Below are 22,418 nucleotides of genomic sequence, written 5' to 3'. Positions count from 1 at the left end.
AAATATAAATTCTGCATCGAGCATTTAGCTATGTAATTCTGGACAAGATATTGACTCTCTCTGCCTCAAGTGCTCATCTATAAAATGAAAGTAATGGTTTCAATGGCTCCTAAGGGTCCTTGTGGCTCTAAATCTGTGATCCCATGATTAGGAAAGCATCTAATTATGAGCTTGACTCATTAGCAATGTCAGGCAGCACACATACTTTGCCAAGCACTCAAGCTAATTTTCCACCTTATCCCAGAAGGACATTTCTTCCCCTACCCTTGGCAGCCACCTTTTATATATTATCTTCCCTCATTAGAATAGAAGTTCTGTTAGGACAGGACCTGCTTTTTCTTTGTTTTTGTACTCCAGTACTTAGCACAATATCTGACCCAGAGTGTTTATTAACTACTCTATTTCAAAAAGAGAAAAGTCTCCAAGGAATTTTCAAGAAAATTCTAAGAATTTGCTCTGAGAAAGTTCCAGAGGTCTGATTAATTTAACAGGAATTGATAACAACTTAAGGTAGTCAAGAAGGTGCCAGAAAGCATCTAGATTTCAGTTCATTTAAATATTATTAATAACTAATCTGTCAAAGGATCACAGATTAAAGCTAGAAAGAACGCTTTTATGTTACCTAGTCCAACTCTTTGTTTTACAGTTGTAGAAACTGAGGCAAAAAACAATCAAGGGATTTGACCATAGGTGCCAGATCCACGATTTGAACTAGGACTTGGGCTCTAAAACCCCAGACCCTTTCCACTACTCCACATGCTTCCATCTAGCTCTAATCTCAATAATCCTTTTACACACACACACACACACACACACACACACACACACACACACACACACCCCTACACATGTTGCAACAAAGACTACAGCTTTTGTATTTAAAAAAGCCAATATTGGCTGCATAAGGTGTTTTATACATCTTACTTGTATTTACCTAAGGCAAGAATATTTTAGGTAAAATCTTGCATATATTTTCAGATATGGGAAGTGTATTAATTGGTTTTGCTCAAGTGTTTTTTCTTTCTTATTTGTTTTTAATCTGTTTTTAGGGGATAATTTGCTAGATAGGCAAGAGAGGAAGAAATACATTCAGAAACAAATGTAGTATGTAAAAATGTTGTAAAAATGAATAATGATACTGAAAAAATGTATGGTTATATAATACCTGAATTTTCACTGAACTTGTATTTTGAAGATGAAAAAAAAGACTAAATTAATGGATGTTTTAAAATAAAATTAATTTATTTTAAAGGAAGGGTACTTAGACTAAGGTGATCTAAGTTTTTAATTGCTACCAATGTGATCTGGTGGGTATCTACCAGAAGTAAAAGTAAAATATCCTAGAAAGAAATAAACAAGAGGCACCTCTATGAAATCTAACTATATCAGTAAAAGCAATTGATTCATTCATCGCTTAAAATTTAATCCTGGAATCTTAGGTCAAATACTGGATCAAATGCTTTCTATTATATGGGTGAAATATATGTGTATATGAATGCATGTATGTACATATATGTATAGACACAGACACATGTGTGTATATGTATATGTAATTATATGTATCTTTCAATCTGCCTCTCGCACTAGATCTTCTATATCCAAATCAGCAATTTGCTTTTTAACTTGTAAATACTTTGTCAATGGTTCTGCATTGCTGAAAAATTCTTTGCAACTTTTTAAACTCATGTCATCATGCCTGAAATCAAATTCAACCTTTTACTTGATCTTTCCTGACTTTCCTATTTCTATCAATGGAATCAAAATCATTCCAGTCACCCATGTTAGAAAATTCTGAGGCATTTTTGACTTCTGTCTCTTCCTCCACATTCATTCTTTTTTTTTTCCTCCATTTTCACTGCCACCATGTTTCCTGAACTATTGCAATAGCTTCTAATTGGTCTCTTTATCTACAATCTCTGCCTTCCTCCAATACATCCTATAGCAAGGCATTTATATTCTACTGTACATAGAACAGGGAATTACAATACATACACAAGAAAATAAAAATATATGAATTAACATAAGGTTAATGAAATTGCATGAAAGAAATTACTAATAACTGGGTGGATTAGGAAAGGTATCATTTAAGAGGAGGAGATCTTTGAAAGAAGTTAAGGATTCCATAGAGCAGAAATGAAGCAAGAGCACATTCAAGACATGGCAGATATGTATAGAAAAGGCACAAAGAAAGGACTTGGAATGTTATATATGGGGAAAACTAGGAAGTCAATTATAACTGGAGTAGATCAAAGAGAATAACCTGGAATAAGGTGGCAAAGGTAAATGAATTGTATGTGGAAAAGGGTGGGAGAGATAATGGGGGGATGTGGATATTAAATGATGAGGCTGAAGATTTTATGTTTTCTCCTAGGTTTTAAAGTGGATAGAGTGTTAGACTTAAGGTCAGGAAGAGAGTTCAAATCCAATCTCAGATACTCTCTAACTATATGGATTAGACAAGTTAAAATTAGACAAGTTATTTCCATCATATTAAACTCAGTTTCCTCATCTATAAATTATGGATAAAGTGCTGTGAGGATAAATTGAGTTTATAAAATAAAGTTCTTTTCAAACCTTACAGCATTATATAAAAATTAGCTACAATCTATTATATAATATATATATATATATATATATATGTATGTGTGTGTATATATATAATTCTAGCTGTTGTCCTAAAATCAATGGAAAACCATTGAAGATTTTTAGAGGGAGATGGTCAAATCTGTGCTTCATGAATAAGTACTAGGAAGCACAGTGGGAGCAGATAGGAGAGAGAGGAAAATGGAGGTAGGAATAGTCTGTCAACTAAGTGATGCAATTGAAATATGGCCTCAGATACTCGCTTTATGATCCTGGGCAAGTCATTTAACCCTGTTTGCCTTAGTGCCCTCATGTATAAAATAAGCTGGAGAAGGAAATGACAAACCCCTCCAGCATCTTTGCCAAGAAGACCCAGAATGAGATCACAGTCAGACATTTCTGAAAACAAGTGAATAATTACAACAAAGCACTTGCTTTGTACCAGGCTCTGTGCATTGTACTTGGAATAAAAATGCAAATAAAAAAGATGTCAATCCTCAAGGAACTTCCATTTTATTGAGAGGAAGATTACACATAAAAGGGAATTGAAAAGTAGGGGAGTAGAGGAAAATAGCTGTAGACACACAATATGTTACGAGATATCATAGCAGCAACATAGTCAAGACTTAGCAACTGGTTGGATATAGGAAAGGGAAGAAGACTTAAGGATGCCTTCAAAGTTGTAATTATGGTTTACTAGAAAGATTATGTCACCAACAAGTTTAATTCAGTTTAGAAGGATAAATTTGAGGAGAAATATAATGAGTTTTGTTTCAGAATATTCAATTTGGGATACCTACGAACTGTCCATGTGAAGGCTTTTTAAGTAATATGAGATTAGAGTTGAAGAGAGGTAGTAGAGATAAACAGATCTGGGAGTCTTCTACTTGGAGGCAATCCCTAGATCCAAGGGAGATGGTACATTTATGAAGGGAGAGAATTTATAGATAGAAGAGAGCCCAAGATAAGGCCTTGTTCACTGGATGGAAAGAAGAAAAGGAAGAATGAGAAGAGGAAAAGGAGAAACAAGCAAAAGAGCCTGAGGGATGGTCAAAAAGGCAAGAGAACTGCCAAGAGTGGAGGTTAAGGGAAGATGAGCAAATATTTTTTATGTTAAATAAATATCCTCATTGAGGGTAGTAAATCTTCCTCCCTCCTTCATAATGTATTTGATCTTAAGAAATAGTCAATACTTGAACTGATGCTGAGTGAAATGAGCAGAACCAGGAGATCATTATTCACTTCAACAACGATATTGTATGAGGATGTATTCTGATGGAAGTGGATATCTTCAACAAAGAGAAGATCTAATTTGATCAGTGATGGACAGAATCAGCTACACCCAGAGAAGGAACACTGGGAAATGAGTGTAAACTGTTTGCGTTTTTGTCTTTTTTCCCAGGTTATTTTTACCTTCTGAATCCAATTCTTCCTGTGCAATAAGAAATTCAGTTCTGCACACATATATTGTATCTAGGATATACTATAACACATTTAACATGTATGGGACTGTCTGTCATCTAGGGAAGGGGGTAGAGGGAAGGAGGGGAAAATTCGGAAAGAAGTGAGTACAAGGGATAACGTTGTAAAAAATTACCCATGCATATGTACTGTCAAAAAATTATAATTATAAAATTAATAATTTTTTAAAATAAAAAATAAATTACCAAAAATCTCTTAAAAAAAAAAAAGATGTGATGAGGGTGTTGTTTGATCTGATTTTATTTTATTTTTTTGGTAAAAGGGAAGGCTTTAAGAAATCAGATGGCACATTAAACTGAATATATGACCATATGACTGTAACTTTGCCACAACTATAATCTATGTTTATACCTAAATGAGAAGATTATTAAAATATTTTGAAAGTTAAAGAAAGAGAAATAGTCAAAACTCAATTAGAGGCAAGTCTGACATATATGGTAAGTGATCAAGCAGGATAATATAGTTTTCCATCCAAAACCAAGGTGCCACAATAAAGGAATAAAAGCTCAAAATAGTTTGAAGGCAATTCCAAAAGAGAATCTCTAAAAGTATTTTGAGCCAACAGTGGCATCTTTGAAACAAGTATAGAGTCTCTCTAACCAACTAAGAACAACATTCAGTTGGATACATGTTTTGGCTATCAATTTTTTAAAAGAAAAACTCATTTTTATGTGGTCCAGAGAATCCTAAGAGTTCTTAAAACCCTTTCAGAGGATTACAGATTCAAAATTAGTTTTTATTTCTGATATGGTAAATATCTAAAAATATAAGTCACATAAGCAAAAACTCATTGGACAGATCCTCAAAAATTTTAAATAGTATAACGATACTGAGAATACAAGTCTGAGAAGAACCACTGTCATATTTCATGGTCACATTTTATTCAGTGTTTATTATGTCTGAAAAGTGCAAAAGATTTAAAATGAGAATTTTTATACTCACATACACAAAAAAATCATCTACCTTACTTAAAAAAAAGCCTTGTACCTTGGAGTTTTGCCTGTATTGTTCTTATTTCTTCAGTTTGGTTTTGGTTGATCAAACGAAGGTTCTGATTCTCCAATTCCAGCTAAAAGTACACAATGTAATTGAGTTCTAATTGGGTAATATTTCTAAAACAAACTTCTAGATAACCATACTTAGATAACATAGGTATCTCATTATTCTCTGCCTGAATCTCAATAAACAAAGGCAAAAAAAAAAAAAAAAAGAAAACTAAGCAATTATCAGGTGAAATTGATCAACACAGATTGTCAACTTAGAAAATTATGGCCTTAAAAGTCTTTCTTTTTTCCCCTCAAAGCAGATTTATCTCAGTGATCCAGATAATTGCCCTAACTCTCCACCTGACTGTACCTCTATGAACACAGGCATTTTAAAATTACTCAAAATAGTACTAAAAGGATTTTTAACACTTAATTTATCATATAAGCTAAACATTTTCTGATACTCAGATGTGTAAAACATCAATATCATATTATATACCTAGAAGTTCTATAATTCATCGAAGTTTTATTTATAATTAACTCATTAGAACTCTGACATTTCCAATAACAACTTGTCATATATATATATATATATATACACACACATATATATATTCGATATTGTTATTTTTTTTTTTGATGCAGGAGAAGCCATTGAAATTTAATCTCTCCTTTAAAAATTTACCAAAAGACAGCAGCACCACCAACTGACCAGAATTTTACATTTCATTCAGAATCATCACATTTTTCTGGAACTTATCTCTTCAAAACAAACAAAAATGAAAGTAAATACCTCTTGTAGCTTGAATGTCACCCATTCTTTAATCTTAGCTGCTTTCTCTTCTATTATTTTGGCTTCTTGTATTCTTATTTGTTTCTGAAATCACATTAACAATTCACCAGTGAGATGAAAACACAAATATGACAACCTAAGAAGTAATAGAAAGGACTAAGAGTGAGGAGTCTTGGTTTGGATTTCCACCTCTGACACTAATTAGCTGACAGACTCAAATCAGCTGACCTCTCAAAAACTCAGTTTCTTAAATCCATGAAATGGGAATAATATTTGCCTTATCTACCTTCACAGGACTGTTGTGGGGAAACATGCATGAAAAGCCACAAAATGTGAATTGTATTTTGAGCTTTCCCTTACTGGAAGTAGAACAGTTATATATTTGTTAGGAAGGAGATTGTTTTTGGAGAATGTTAATAATATACTCATAATAATTTCTGGTTGACTGACTTACGAAATGTTTTTTATCAGTTATTTAGCCAATTCTTTTGTCTTGTATGTGTGTGAATATACATATCTACGTATATATGTATATGTATACATACATATAAAATACATATCTATATCACACAAAGATACATGTTCATATAAATGTATGATACAGTTGTGATATATGTATGAATGTGAATATATGAATGATATATATCTATATCACAACAAACATTCATATATGCATACATATGATATAGATTTGAATATACACATGTATGTAGGTAAATAGAAATAATGAGGATATTTATAGGGAATCTCCTGATTTGCTAGGCAGGAATGCCTCCCAATGGATGGAGATTGGTTCTGATTCCTTTATGTAGGACCTGTTCTGAACCTTTCCTGAAGGACACATACCTTGTTGAAGTGACATAGCAACTTGTAACTGGTCACAAGTGATAGATAATGGTATCAGAGATAATTGATCATAGAGTCAGGAGGACCTGAGGAGAAAGGCTACTCCTCTAAATGTCCATCAAAGGGCTCTCGGATGATGGTGGGAGTCAGGGAGGAAGGGAATTTCTCTCCTTTTCTCCTCCTCAGCAGCAATGGCATACAAGCCCATGAAATATCCTCCTTCCTTATTTCTGCCTCTTTGACTTCTCTGGCTTCCTTATAATCCTAGCTAAAATCCCATTTTCTATAGGATGCCATTCTTGCTCTCCCTAAAACTTTTGCCTTTCCTCTGTTAATTATTGCCTATACTGGGGGGGGGGGGCAGCTAGGTGGCACAGTAGATAGAGCACTAACCCTGAATTCAGGAGGACCCGAGTTCAAATCTGCTCTCAGACACTTAACACTTCCTAGCTGTGTGATCCTGGGCAAGTCACTTAACCTCAGCCTCAAAAAACAAAACAAAACAAAAAAAATAATAATTATTGCCTATCCTGTCTGTAGCTTGTTTATACATAGTTGTTTTCATATTTTCTCCTCCAACAGACCAAGAGAAGGGTGTTCTTTTTCCTTTCTTCATATCCTTAAAAGTAAACACATTTGGGTGCACAGTGGACATTTTATTGACGAAATGACTGACATGAAAGGAGACTATAGGTTTCCTAGACTATCTTACCACTTACCAATGTGAACTTGAAGCAATCACTGACCTTTCTGGCCTCAGTTCCCTCATCTTTAAAGTGAGAAAATTGGATTAGATGGCCTCTAAATACCTTTGAGCTCTAAATCTATAACCTTATGATTAATTTAACTGCTATCTGCTAAACTGATAAGTCACCAAAGGAAGGGAGTGGAATGTGTTTAGCTTCTAAGTACCACATTTTAGGAAGGACATTAGTAAATAGAAATATTATTAATTGATATGGTTAGGGGAGTAGAGAATGTGCCATCAGCTAAAGAAGTTTTAGTCTGGAAATGACTCAAGGGGTGCATGATAGCTATATTAAAAAGTATTTGCAGACTTATCATGGGAAGAAGGATTAACCCAGAAACTAAAATTAAGAATGTGGAATAGAAGTTGTAGAGAGGCAGAGAGAGGCAGATTTATTATTAATTTAGGAGGGGAAAACTTTTTTTTTTTTTTTTTTAGCACTGAGAGCTGTACCCAAAGATGAAATGTGTTCTTTCAGGACATTAGGGAGGATAGATAGCCAGAGAAAAAGCATCTATCTCAAATCTAGGACTTAACTGGATAAGTACATCTGGAAGACCCAAAATATCTATGAGAGGACTAAAAACCAAAGGAAAGAATAATCCAGAGAATGATGCAGCATTTCATCACATCCAGTCAGGGCTAAAGTATCCAGAAATATGTATGTATGTACACATGGCCCTCTCTCCCCATTTTTTCTCTCTCCTCCCCTTCACATCTAGAGTGTGTATGTGTGAATGTGTGTGTGTGTGTGTGTGTGTGTGTGTGTGTGTGTGTGTGCAAGACTTGAAAGAAAAAAAATCAAGAGGAGAACTAAGAAATACTAAGATTTAGAACCTACATTTTTTTTTTTTTAACAAAGGGGGAAGATAGACTGTTAAGGCTTCTTCTGTAAGCTCTCTTATTTGTTTATTATTTTAATCCTCAGTATGTTTCCCTGAAGTGCTTAATAATAAAACTTAGACGACACAAATGAGGATTGTATCCTGCTTTCAGGGCTCAGCACAGAAGAAAATTCTTGAGTCCTTTCCTACAGGCAAAACTAGGAAACCCATATAAGGGGGACAGGAAGTGGAAATGAGCCAAGATTGGGGTTTTCTGGTAAAAGAAAAATGGGAGTCTATGGCACCACAAAGGCTAAAAAACAAACACAAAAAATGAATGTCAAGTTTCTTTTCAAATTAATCCCTTCATTACCTCCATATTGCTAAGAAAGGCAAAAAATAAGAAGAGGTACTCAAGAAACAAGTTAGAAATAAAAACATACATAACTATTTCTAGATACAATAAGAACTTACCACAAAACTCAGAAATGAAGCCATCAAATTTGAAAGAAAAGTAAACCATTTTGGAACTTCCTTTAAAAAAAACTAGTTTTAAAAAATATTTAACAAGTAATACAGGAAAGGAGCTTTATTCTTATAAGTAAAACAATTTTATTCTTATAAGTAATAAAACATTATTATTTATTCTTATATTTCTTTATTGTTTATAACTTTATTCTGATAAATAATAAAATTTTAAAGTCAGGACACTGAAAAAAATTAGCATTCAAGTAATATCAATGCTTAATATGAGTTTCTTTAAATACCCAATCTGCACACACTAGCAAACAAAACCAATTTAGGCAAAACAAATGTTTGCTACAAATGTAAGTAACAAAAAACCTATTCTGTAACCTTTCCAATTTCATAATGGATCACAGATTTAGAGATGGAAAGAACAGCAGACCATAAGGCCATTGCTATAGAGCAATAAGACTAGAAGGGACAATAGGTCATCTACTTCCCCTTCCCATTTTTCTGATGGAAAATTATGACCCAGAGAAGGTGAAAGGACAGCTCTAAGGTCACAAGGTAATAAATGGCAGAAAACCCAGGGTCTCTGTTAACAAATCCCTCGTTCTTTACAAAATGTTTCCATAAGCCAGCACTTTTGGTACTATAAATTAGAAGTAAAATCTAAAACAAAGGTTTATTTCAGAAACAAACATTTCTATGAAAAAAGTCTTTAATAATAAATATTTTTTAAAAAAATAAATCTTTTCTTATTTGAAAACATATACACAATCAGAAACCCCTCCAAACGTAGGAAGTTTCTCCAGGTTCAAAGTGTGTTTAGTATTACCTTAGGACTACCCCTTATTCAAGGATAAGAAAATACTATTTTTCCTAAAAATTTCTTTTTACTAATACACATAATGTACTTTCACTGGCTGAAATCAAACCTATCATTTCTAACCCCAGTTTTCTCTCCAACATGTAAAAATGTACACAGGGTTCTCTTTTCTTGTCCTTAGTAACTATGAATAAAGAAATTCATTCATCCATACCAGGCACTGCGATGATGGAATTCTGATTGCTAACCTGTTCTTCAAGTTGGAGTTCCAAGTTCTGTATGACATCATCCTTTTCTTGGAGTAGAGTCTCCAGATCTTGACACTTTTTATATAATCTCGTCTCAGCTTCACTTGTTTGAATATTAGCTGCTTTTAATTTCTCCTCCATAGCCTGTACCTAGATAAGATGAAAAATAAAAGATTTTACTTCAACTTAACATCCACATATATCCTTACAATAAAGATCAGTATTGTATTATACTTTTAATATTTCTCCGATATGGAAATGATTAAGAATAACTACAATAATAATAGCAGTAAAGGCTAACATTTCTCCAGTACTTTAATATTGGCCAAGCACTTTACCTGTTATGATAATTTACTGGATCCTCTAAAAGTCCCTAATGAGACAGGCACTATTATTATTATTATTATTATTATTATTATTATTATTATTATTATTATTATTATACATTATTATTCCTATTTTGCAGATGAAGAAAATTGAGGCACAGAGGGGATAAGTGACTTGCCTAAGATCTCACGGATAAATAATATCTGTAATAGGATTTGCACTCAAGTTTTTTGATTCCAAGTCCCACAATCTAACCATTATACCACCTAATTGGTTAATGGTTGCCCCAAACTTCAAAGATATAGGACCTTCATATAGGCCTAGATCTTAACTCTTCCATACTTTCTCATCTATGATTCTTGGCCATATCCTTTCATAAATCCTCTACAGAAGATGCATTCAATGTGCTAGAGGACCTTCCTCTAGTTCTTTTTGCATTTTAAAAGACACCAATAAAGCACTTAGTATCTCTCTGCCTCTCAATGACTGGTCAATATCCTTTTCTAGTTGTATAAAGGGATAGTAACAACTTCATGGGCTTCTACATACTTAATTGTAGTGCTACAAACTTTATAAAATGAGATGATTTTTGCAATATATATATATATATATATATATATATATATATATATATATATATATATATATATATATATATATATATGCTATTTTAAATATTCCTCCCAGATTTCTCTCATCTTTGCATGATTACTGTGGCACTGAAAATACAACTAACTTTTCTCCTTTTAACATTCTATAAGGACAAAATTTGTGTTTCCTTAGTATTGTCCTAATTTATTCACCATTTTATAGGACAAAAACAGAAGAAAAAAAACATGAAAAAATGAATAGTTTTGAGGAAAGACAACAAAATCTTGGTGGGGGGGAAATCAACAAAATAATCAGGAACTAGGTTATATAAACAAAATAGAAGGGGGAAAGGAAAGAAGACAAAAATCCAAATATGGAAGAAACATAACAAGGTAAAAGGGAAGATAAATGCAACATCAAAGTAGAGCTTTGGCTTTAGTAAAAGTATCAATAAAGACTGTAGATCCCATCTGGATTTTCCCCCAGTGTTCTATTGATTACATTAAATAGCTTGGAAGGCCATGTATCAATTTGCTTGTGACTTGTGTCTGCCCATATTGTGTGGTCATGTGTGTGTGTGCCCTCCCTTCTTGCCCTAACTTGTTTTTTTCATATGAGGAGATGATTCCCAGTAAGAAAATTTCCTCTACCAATGACTTAGAGTCTTTGGGAACTACCGGAAGGATTGAGAATTCAAGTAATTTGACCAGATTCATACAGCAAGATATTAATTGAATGTTTTTATTTAGCATTTATTAAGCATTTACTATATTCAGAGACAATCATTCTGCAAGTAATTTTAAAATTAGAATATTATTTCCATCCTTTTATTTTTTACTTCCCTTTCAGCATTTCAAGATAAATAAAATTCATCTTCCTCCAGTGCCAAATAATGGGGGGAAAAAAGCAATGGAAAATGGAGAAAGTAGAGATAGAGAAAGCTTCCCAATGCCATAAATGATCTCCAAAAAATATGGGTGAGAAAATGACAGATATACGAGAAAAAACTAAAACACTAAGAAAATAATTCACCTTAGATGTTTATTCAAAAAGTTTATCCCAGTTTAAGGGACTGAAATGTAAAGAAAGGAGAAAATATAAAATAACTTGGGGGAAAAAAGAGACATGGTAGGGAGTAAAAGCAAAGAATACTAAATAAAGCAATAAAAAAACTACCCCTGGAAAATAAAATGAATGAATCCCTACTCAAGGCTTAAAAATGTTTGGCAATTGGCTTCCTGAGGCTTACACAAGACAGGGAACTCAGGTTATTTTAGCTTTACAGCATGAATGCCACCTTTCATCCATGGGCTCTCTGCAAATGTGAATTCATCTCAGAAGCCAAGGAAAAAAGTTCTATTCAAATACCTACCCATAAAGCTGTATAACTTTCATAATAAAAGAATGAAGGAAAAGAAAATTACGAGAGAAAAATATATTCCAGTAGTTATACTGTTTATCCTGGGTTTGGACCTACAAGACACATTGAATATCATTTTGCCCAATCCCTTCACTGTATAGATAAGAAAACCCAGGTGTAGACAAATAAAGGGATTTGTCAAATGTCATAAAAATAAATGGAATAACTATGATCTGAAGTTAGGTCTTTTAAATCCAAATTCAAAACTTGCCATATTATGTCACAATTCCCATGTTGTGAACTCAGCAACACTAAAGCTACTACTTTTACTTTTCTACTTTCTGACAATGGGAGATGCACTAAAATGCTCTCTCAGCTCTACCAAAACCAAAGTAATGTCTAAAATGATGTGAGCCATATCCAAGGTATTGTACAGCTATGGAGGTTAAAAAAGAGGCACTTGTTCAAAGCTTTGAGATAAACAGCAACAAAAAAACTTCAAAAACCAAACACCTGATGTAAATGGGCAAAGAGCAAACAGAATCAAGCCTAATGTTTGACCTGACACCTTCCAGAGAAATCTGGTTGTCAGGTAAAATTGCCCAGTTCTAAGACCCCAAGAAATTCACCGTTAGGAATAACCACTCCAGGTACATAAACAGTCATTAGGAATTTTGTTTGGATTTTTTTAAATGTTAGGAACAAGAATAAATTGGGAATTCCTATGCTGATCAACTCTTAATAAGCTAGATATGAAGTATGGGGCTTTTGTTCCAGTTAAGGATACAAATGAAGACTTCTTCATGCATATTTTTCAGGCCAGACCAAAGTTTTCAGAAACATAAACAATCTTTCATACCATATCCCAGAGGAAAGAAAACCCCTGATAAAAATGATTTTCACTCTCTCAAGAAGAATAAGAAAGAGATCATGGGCTACAGATCATTGGGCCTGCCTCTCACAGAGCTCCATATCATTCCTTGTTCCAAAAAGTTTGAATATCAGGCCATTGTGAGAAACTGGGGCTTATTTTGGATATGCTATCAGGATTACAGTGAGCAAAGAAAACTCAGTTCAGTTTTTTTTTTTGCATGTCTTGAATTGCATAGTTATTTCAATAATTCAGAGCTTGTGTAAAGTAAAATCATAGACAAATCCAGATGTTAAATCAATTATCAATCACCCACACATACAATATCCACAAGGGCAGAGAGTATAAGTCCTTTGCCTCTTGTGGCTTCTTCTGGTGCTAGCTGATGTAATGGTGGTATCTATCCTTTCAATCAATTGATTAACATGCTATTTAAATGCCTATTGTGCCAGATACTGAGCTCTCACTACTTAGTTGATACTAGAACACTTGCCACCTCCTCAACCTATATAGTATTCCTAGAGTTTTCTAAAACAGACTTCAAAGCCCACCATAATCCTAAATCCATTTTCCCTCTGCAGCCTGTACTAATGAAGGAAACAATGGATTGCCCACTTTTTAATAACATATAGTGCTATTATCCTTATGGATTAACACACATAATCAAAAATTCACTATATTTTTGAACAGTAATAAGGCACTCCCCTATGTGCAAATTGCAAAAATATGAATATAAAGACATGATTATCCCAACATGTAAACTGCATTTAATAGAGTTTTCAATTCTAGATTCTTTTCTATTTATTTCAGATTCACCGAAAGTTCATTACCCATTCCAATCACATTTCAATCACTACATTTCTGGCAATTTACTCTGAAATTTATGCAAGGAGGCCAGGATACTTCTTAGTTAGGAGATAAACGAATCAAGTGTTATGAAAAACAGGTTTCAATAAAACAGGAGATAGCAGAATATGCTAAAGTAATATGGTAAGAGGACTCTTAAATTCTTATTGGGTATCATGAATGACTATAGGAAGGAAAACGTAAAGCTGAAATAAAAGAGAAATGAAAAACTGAATGAAAAAGTGAAAAAAAAAAGAGGAATTAACTCCAGACATGGTCTAGGGGCTGAGAGGAAAAAGGAGGTACAAAAGAATAAATACAATCAGGGTATACCTGGAATGTTAGTAGCTCTGAAATAATGATGATGAAAATGTATCACCACTTTGGTAGTTTGCCTAAGATTAATCTTGTATGGTATGAGATTAACCAAATGGGAAGCTTAATGGTGCTTCTGTGACTTTTTTCTACTCTAGTATAAATTTCTCATTACAATTTCCATGTTTCTCCTAACACTTCTGTTAACCATGGTGAACAGGAGTCCTGCATGGTGATAATGACTGGCCTTCTTGCTGTTTCCTGAACACATCCTTCACTTTTCTCACATTGTTCTCTTTGCTACAGTGAGAGCCCAATGGAGATGTTACCTGAATGAGCAGTGAGTGCATTGGGTCAGTATGGTTTGATGACTTTCTCCAGTTTTGTTCAATAGCCCATGTATGGGAGTAAAGACAATGGATAGATGGCAGGAGTAATAAAGACTGAGCTTTGGCAGGGCAGGAATGGTATTAGGATAAGGGGATAAAGAACTCAAGGAGGTCCATCTCCAGTCATCTTGATTTTTATCTGGCCACTGGACCCAGATGACTCTAGAAGGGAAAGTGAGGCAGAAGACTTTGCCCAACCCTCCCTCACTGAAATCCAATTCAGTTGCATGTCATGGACAAACAACCATCTCTGTGAGTAGTAGAAGGAACTACCCACTGGACATCCAAGTGAAACTGGTCAGTTGGATTACACAAGAGATTTTTCTTTCTTCTATTTTCTTTCTTTCCCTTCCCTTCCCTTCCTTCTGTCTACAAAGGGTATTATAACTTCATGTGTATGTGTTTTGCCCAAAGTAATGTAAACTTTGATCTCTGAAATCTCGAAAGATACCTTGGGGTTTACCAGATAGATTAAGACCATGTCTTAAACCCAAATCACTGGCTCTCATTAATCGACCAACAATGGGTCCTAACTAGGTAAAAGAGGCCATTCCCTGTCTCATTTCTTACCTAGTCTGAATCACTGTTTGAGCATTGCTTCAAACTGAGACCTGTTAAAGGCCTTTGCTTTAAAAGGTGACCACCTCCCACTGCAACCAGGGCATCTCTAGACATGCTGATCTATAGTTGGTCATTGCACCCAGGTGACTCTGGAGAAGAAAATGAGGATGCTGACTTTGCTTAGTCCACCCTTACTTAAATTCAATTCTTTACACATAATGACATCACCTCCCTGATGAAAGAAGAACAAATGACATTGTTTTCTATACCTGGAGTGTTTGACATCTGCTGAAATCTTTCCAGTCCCTGAAGACTTTATATAAAGGCCATCTCCTCCATGAAGTCTTCTTTGATCCCTCCAAGGGGGGTTTTGAGGCATTCTCACAAGCTTTGGTTTGTACATTTATTAGAACTTAAATTCCTTGAGAGTAAGTACTAGCACTTTTTTTTTTTTTGCCTCTGTATCACTATCTGACATATGACAGGCCACTTAATAAATGCTTATTGATTGACTGCTCTGCAAACTTTTAAAATGCTATATAAATGTATATTATTATTATTTGTATTGCTATCTCAAATGCAAATTCTTTAGTGCAGAGGCATTTCTTAAGCATTTCTGGAGTTCCCTTAGCTCTTAAGGTAGAGATTTGTATATAGAACTGAATAAATGTTTATTGAGCTTGAATCATCAAGATATTACTTGTAAAACTTTTCTTCTACCCCTGTAAAACCTTAACAAAGTGCTTGGAGAGAGTATGCTTATTAATAATCATGGGGAAAACATAAAAAGCCAGGATCAAGCCAAACTGTCTATTGTTTTAAACCTTGAAACATTTCTCCATTGTTTCTATAAATAAAGTTGTTCAAATTTCAGATGTGGTTCACTAAGAAAGGACAAGATAAATTTAAGTAACAGATAGGCCACAGTCCCATGGGTACTGTTATAGATACAGCAAAATGTTCAGTCACTATAAATCATTAGCATTTATTTAGTTCTGCAAGGAGTAATAACCTGATACAACTCATACTTGAGAATGTATTCATTCTTTATTCGTATTTCCTGTTAGCTTTAAAATTCCATTTAGGGCAATAAAGGAAAAGAATCTCTGCTAGAACATAACAGGGTAGGAACTTTGCTTATTCAGATGTTTTAAAGAACTGTGGGTTTTGATTAGTTACAGCAAAAAAGATTTTCAATCCTCGACATAATTTTAAAAAAAAAAGTTTTCATCAGAACTGTGTATCTGAAACCATCAGTCATAGTGACTTGTTGCTCAGAATCATGAAGCACAAGGAATGGAGCCTGAACTGCGGAGGAAAACTTTACATTTGACATATAAAAGCTTAGCTTAATCTAAGAAGTTCTCTCTGAGTGGACTTTTCAAGGGAAAAAGCGGCAGATGAATTAAAGAAGTTTAATTACTGAAGTCAGCTTTCCTTACTGTCAAATTAGGAATGCCTTTTAGTAAAAATCACTGAAGAACTAGGAGGAAAATTGAGATATGGATAAAAAAAAATCACTTAATTTAATCATTTTATGTTTTAGAGAATGAAGCAATCGTGACCTACATTTTAAATTTAAAACATGGAACAAAAAATATCTTAAATTAACATTTTTTTAAAAAGTCTTGATTTTTAGTGTAGGCAGTAAAAGGAAAAAGGGAAACAAAACAAAACAACAACAAAAAAAAAGAATTAAGAAACAGGGAAGGAATGGGAAAGAGAGAAATAGAGACAGAGAAAAACAGGAAGCAAAAAATAGAATCATATTTGGAATGGAACAACTGGGGTTTTCCCTACACCTAAATATATATGGCACAAAAATGGCTAATAATTTTTAATGACAGCTTTTTACATTGTCTAGATTTCCCCTTATAGCTATCTCTCTCTCTCCCCTGCCTCCCAAAGTTTCCTAACTTAAAAATACTTTTTTTTTTTTTTTTTTTTTTTTTTTTTAGAAAAAGACCACCAAAAAAATTAATCAGAACTCGTCAATACAAAGAAAATATTTAACATTATATACCCCATACCCTGGCTGTCTCTGTAGAGCAGTGGGGGAGGTGTCTTTTTATATCTGTGCTGGGGTGTCAATTATGTTCTCTGTAATTTTAAGACACAAAAATAAAATGATTATTTTAAAAGACTGTGCCATTTAAAATTTTTGTTACATTTATATCTTGACTTTCACTCTTTCCTCAGTGTGGTAATGAGTGTAGCACCTACTTAGTAAGAATAATTAAGCTATCTAGTTACCAGATCCCAAGATGAAATCTCACCAAAATCTCTTAGGTTTCTATTTCCCTACCATGGGGAACTGTCCTAGACTTTCTCCCTCCAAAATCCTGCTACATGGGATTTCATCTCACATAGAGAACTGATATCAAAGGATGTCCCCTACTTACTCAATTAAACTCTATTACTTCTTGTATTATTTGATATTTGTGTTTGCTAAGCACATCAAAATCACTAATTATAACCCTGAGAGAGAAAAAAAGACTCAGAGGCAAGAACAAATCAAATCAACATATTTATTGTTTACTGACTTAAGATGAAGGATATTAGTAAAGGCTGGATGCTCACAAAAAAAGATCCTCCACATGCAGAAAAATACAAAGAAGATACAAAGAAACAAAGAAAAAAATATTTTTGAGCAAATAGAAAGAGGCAGATCTAGAGAGAATTGAAGAGATACATATACCAAATTACATATTCAGAAAGTTTCATGGAGTAACTTTCTCATCTTGTAAAGATATTACTGTTAAATATAGTAACAAAAGAACAATACAATGAAGTTTTAAGGTCTGGGAGTCTCCCCTCCACTGTAGTAAGCTAAGAGCTGTGTGACCTTTAGCAAGTTGTATTATTGATCTGAACTTCTATTTCCCTAGCTGTAATATTCATAGTTTGATTCCATAAAGATTCTTTCTGACTTTAAAGCCCATGATGCTATAACTATTAAAATCATGTTATGTTTTTCACAACCATAGACATAAATAGGATATCTTATCTTCTAAGGCAGGGCTTCTTAAATTTTTTCCATTTGTGACCCTTTTTCATCTGAGAAAATTTTATGTGACCCTGAATATTTGAGTATATAAAATAAGTATACAAATCAAACATTTACTGATAATAAATTAGAATTCTGTGACCCCCCCCACATTCATTCTATGGGTAGGATGAAATTAAGTTATATAACCAGATCCAAGCTGCAAGCCTAGGTTTCTCACTTTTACTTTAAAGTCCTACAAATAAAAACATGTATAAGATAAATTTTAAAATCCATAAGTTACTATTCTTTTAAATAAGTTTATATTTTATCTTTCTGGGATAAGCTACCAAAGAAGTATCAGGAAACACTAAAGTAACTATTTACTGGGTTGTGGTGTTTTTTAAACCTCTTCTCAAAACAAATCATGTAAACAGAAATATGTATAGTGTTCTTTTTGTATAAAGAATTAAAAATTAAGAGAATGACTGTCTACCAAGGAGGGACTGGCTAAACAAATTATGGCATGGGAATGTGTTATATTGTAACAAATGATGAAATGGACTGTTTAAAGAAACCTGAAAAGACTTGTATGAACTGATATAGAGTGAAGTGAGTAGCACCAGCATAATTTGTTTCAAGATAACATAATAAAGAAAAATAACTTTAAAAGGTATTGGAATGCCAAATAATACAATGACAAACCACAATTCTGAAGGACTAATGATGAAATATGCTACTAACTTCCTGAGAGTATGAACTCAAGATATAGAATAACATACATTTTCAGATATAACCAATGGAGGACTTTATTTTGCTTGACTATGTATTTTTTTTTTTTTAATACAAGGACTTAGTTTTTTTTTTTTCCTCTTCTTTTTTTCCAGTAAAGGAGCAAGGCAGATTGGGAGGGGAAAAGGAATGAAAAGAGAAAGAAAGAGAGGTGGGAGGAATGGGGGGGGGGGAAAGGAGGAAGAGGAATGGAGGAAGGAAAGAAGAAAAATTTTTAATGCAGAGAAGAAAATAGGTCAGAAAAAAGCACACGTAAGCAATATAGCTTTAAAAGCAAAAAATTGAAATCATTACATACTGGAAAAGAAAAGCAAGCTGTACATAAGAGACTTTCAGTTTTTTATAGGATCTTCTTTTTCTTTCTATTATGCATAAGAAACATAAATTTTATTTGATGTTTAAGTTTTTAATAAAAAGTTAAATTCTTTCATCCTTACTAAATTAATTGTTTTAAATTGGAATCAAATTTTTACAAACAGTTGAGATGAACAGTATTAAAGAGGGGATAAAAATCATACTTGACTTGGTAGAAATAATTTTTAATATTTTAATTATTCATATTAATTAATTATAATTTAATCAAATAGGTTTTAATTAATAAAACTGACATTTAATTATAATTAATTTATTAATGTTTAACAAATTTTAAACTGTACCTGTTGAAAAGCTCTCTCTGCTTGACGATCTGAATCAATAACTTGTCTCTCCAACTGCTGCATCTATGGGACAAAGAAGGAGAAATCAAGCATAAAGTTTCCAATTCTCATCGAGAAATGAGTTACAAAGAATCCTTAAGTCCAAATCATGTCATAAACTGACTTAAAAGTATATAATATTATTTATCATATGTTAAAAGGTCTAAAATAAATTTAAGATTATTTCTAAAAAGTTTTGAATAAATACAAAATTAAATTATTATTCACTAATGCTTATTGTGCAACAAGAAAATGGTATTTACACACATGTATTGTATCTAGGTTATATTGTAACACATGTAAAATGTATGGGATTGCCTGTCATGGGGGGGGGAGGGAGTAGAGAGAGGGGGAGAAAATTTGGAAAAATGAATACAAGGGATAATATTATAAAATAAATAAATAAATAATTTAAAAAATTATTATTCAGTTGTTTTTGTAAATAGCTGCTACTTGCCACTGTTCTGTGCTCCTAAGGTAACATTAAGCAAAACAGAACTCTCATCAAGAGATCTGCAAAACTCTTCATATCTAGACTGAGCTTTGAAGAGCTTTTATCTGTTATGCAATATATTGCAATGCAAAGAAAAATAAGAGTAAAATCTTTTTTCCCCCCCAAACTCCTCTGCCCAGAAAGAAGATGAAAGAACAGGACTCTTAAAATTTATTTCTCGGATTCAGATCTGGGAATTCTTCTCAAATCTGTGTGAACGTAATGACAGTCAATCATTCTATGGGGATCCCACCTGGGAGTTCAAATATCCATTTGGGGGAGGAAGACTAGAGCAGGTGCTATCTTTACACTGGTTAACTTCTGCTAAAGCAATCACTTGAGAATGTTAGGGAAATAATTTTTTTCTCCAGAATTCAAGGTTTTTCACCACTTTTCCTTCTCTAGAAGGAGATCTTTCTCCATGTTCTCCACTGTAGATTAGCATTGCACATATTTATTACATTATGAGAAGAACTGATTTTACAAGTTATAAGTTATAAAAAAAGTGGTGACTTACAGAGAGAGACTCTTTCATGTTGCTCAGTTCAGGATTAAATCAATAAACAATAGCACCTTCAAGTTTTCCTTGTTTTTACTCTTTGTTGTTGGTTATCATTGTCCTCTCCTTCTAGGGCTACTAGATCAGTGTTGTTCTTGATGTGTACCCTACTTCCAGATCCTCAGGACTCTCTCTGCATCCTAAGTTTGTGGAAGGGCATGCTCTTATTCTTTCTGTCTAGGCTTTAGGTTTGACTTGCTTGGACTAAAGCAAAGTTTTGGGTCACTACCCTATATGAGGTTACATAACTGAAAGTGGGGGTTGTGAAAAGTTTGGCAACAGTAAAACAAAAAAAAAAAGAGTACTCTATATCCTGCAGTAGCAAATATTCCAGCAAGATTTAATTATTTATGTAAAAATAAACAAGCATATTCATTTCATTAATATACAAATATGGTTTCATCTTTAATAAATGGCAAAATTATATTTATACCAAAGAACTGTTTTAAAATACATTTCTTTATGATTTATTACCAGTAAATGTTTGATTTGTATACGTACATATGTATATATTCTATACATATATATCTGGTGTCATGTAAAAATTTCTTGGGTGAAAAGAGGTCATGAATGGAAAAAAAGTTTAAGAAACCCCAAACTAAAAAATGAAACTCCTTTTCATGGCAATCATCTGACCTGCCAGCTGAGTTGGTGTTTTCAGGGTTCTGTCCTTTGAAAGTTTCTGGGCAAAGCTTCCATTTGGGTTTGCCTCTTCTAGTCTTCATTCTCCCATGTAGTTTTTTTGTTTTGTTTTGTTTTGTTTTTTTGGGTTTTTTTGCTCAGCCAAAGTGACTTATCCAGGGTCACACAACTAGGAAGTGTCAAGTGTCTAAGGTCACATTTGAACTCAGGTCCTCCTGACTTCAAGGCTGGTGCTCTATCCATTACACCACCTAGCTGTCCCTCCCATATAGTTTTTTTTACTGAATGGTCCTTGCACTTCAGAGAGTCAATAAACATTTATTAAGTATCTGCTAAGTATAAGGTACCAGGTATGATGCAAAATGCTAGAAAAACAAAGAAAAGATGCAAGATAGTCCCTTTCATCAAGGGGCTCACAATCTTATGGAGAAGACAATATGCAAACAATACTGTATAAACAAGATGTAGACAGCATAAATAAGAGATAATCAGTAAAGGGAAGCATTAGCATTAAGGGGGTTTGGAAAAGCCTTTTTACAGAAGGATGGATTTTATTTGAGACTTCAGGAAAGCCAGAAGGCAGATTTGAGGAGAGAACAAATTCTATGCATGGGGGACAGGTAGTGAAAATAAATCATGAGGAGTGTCTTGTGAGAGGAATAGCAAGAAAGCCACTATTTCAAATTTCTTCCTATTCTTCTAATCCTTCCACTCAATCTGAATCCTCATATACCCCTTTTCTAAAGTTCACCACTGGCATAGACTCACCCCCAAAATGATCCTAGCAAGGGTCACCATATTCCCTTTTTAGTAATCCATGGGACTTAATGTTTGTTGAATTGAATTAAATTTCACCAAACAAAAAATACATAAGTCATCCAGATAGCAAATGGAGAGATGGGATTCAGGAAAGGAAACTTTTTGAGCAGTAAATTCAGATTATCTCCAGTCATGTATGGTTCCACCACTGTAGTTCTTCAGAAGAACTACTGATTTTTGCATTCAAATATTATACTTACATTCAGTAGTCAAGCAACTCTGTGATACTAAATATTAATATAATTATTTGGGGAGAATTATATGTAAAGATAGTTTTCAATATTCACTTTTATAAGATTTTGAGTTCCATATTTTTTCCTCCTTTCCTTTCTTCCCCTCTCCCCAAGATGGAAAGCAATATGATAGAG

General features: G+C 33.5%; 1 protein-coding gene across 3 annotated transcripts in view; it reads right to left on the bottom strand.

Annotated features, from left to right (window-relative positions):
- PLEKHH2 (pleckstrin homology, MyTH4 and FERM domain containing H2) overlaps positions 1–22,418 on the bottom strand; it is a 141,726-nt gene that overhangs the window by 65,349 nt on the left and 53,959 nt on the right. For 2 of the 3 annotated variants that reach the window (XM_074286700.1, XM_074286699.1), the window contains 4 exons: positions 19,499–19,561; positions 9,805–9,954; positions 5,845–5,928; positions 5,053–5,134 (listed from right to left, as the gene is read on the bottom strand). In XM_074286700.1, the coding sequence (XP_074142801.1) occupies positions 5,053–5,134; positions 5,845–5,928; positions 9,805–9,954; positions 19,499–19,561 (379 nt within the window). Of the gene's footprint in view, positions 1–5,052; positions 5,135–5,844; positions 5,929–9,804; positions 9,955–19,498; positions 19,562–22,418 lie in introns of those variants that run through there. The other variant, XM_074286701.1, reaches the window with a different exon arrangement.

The sequence above is a fragment of the Sminthopsis crassicaudata genome, chromosome 2 (genome assembly GCF_048593235.1).
Source record: "Sminthopsis crassicaudata isolate SCR6 chromosome 2, ASM4859323v1, whole genome shotgun sequence".
NCBI lineage: Eukaryota > Metazoa > Chordata > Mammalia > Dasyuromorphia > Dasyuridae > Sminthopsis > Sminthopsis crassicaudata.
Note: the sequence above shows the minus strand (reverse complement) of the source record. Positions and strands in the feature narration are given on the sequence as shown.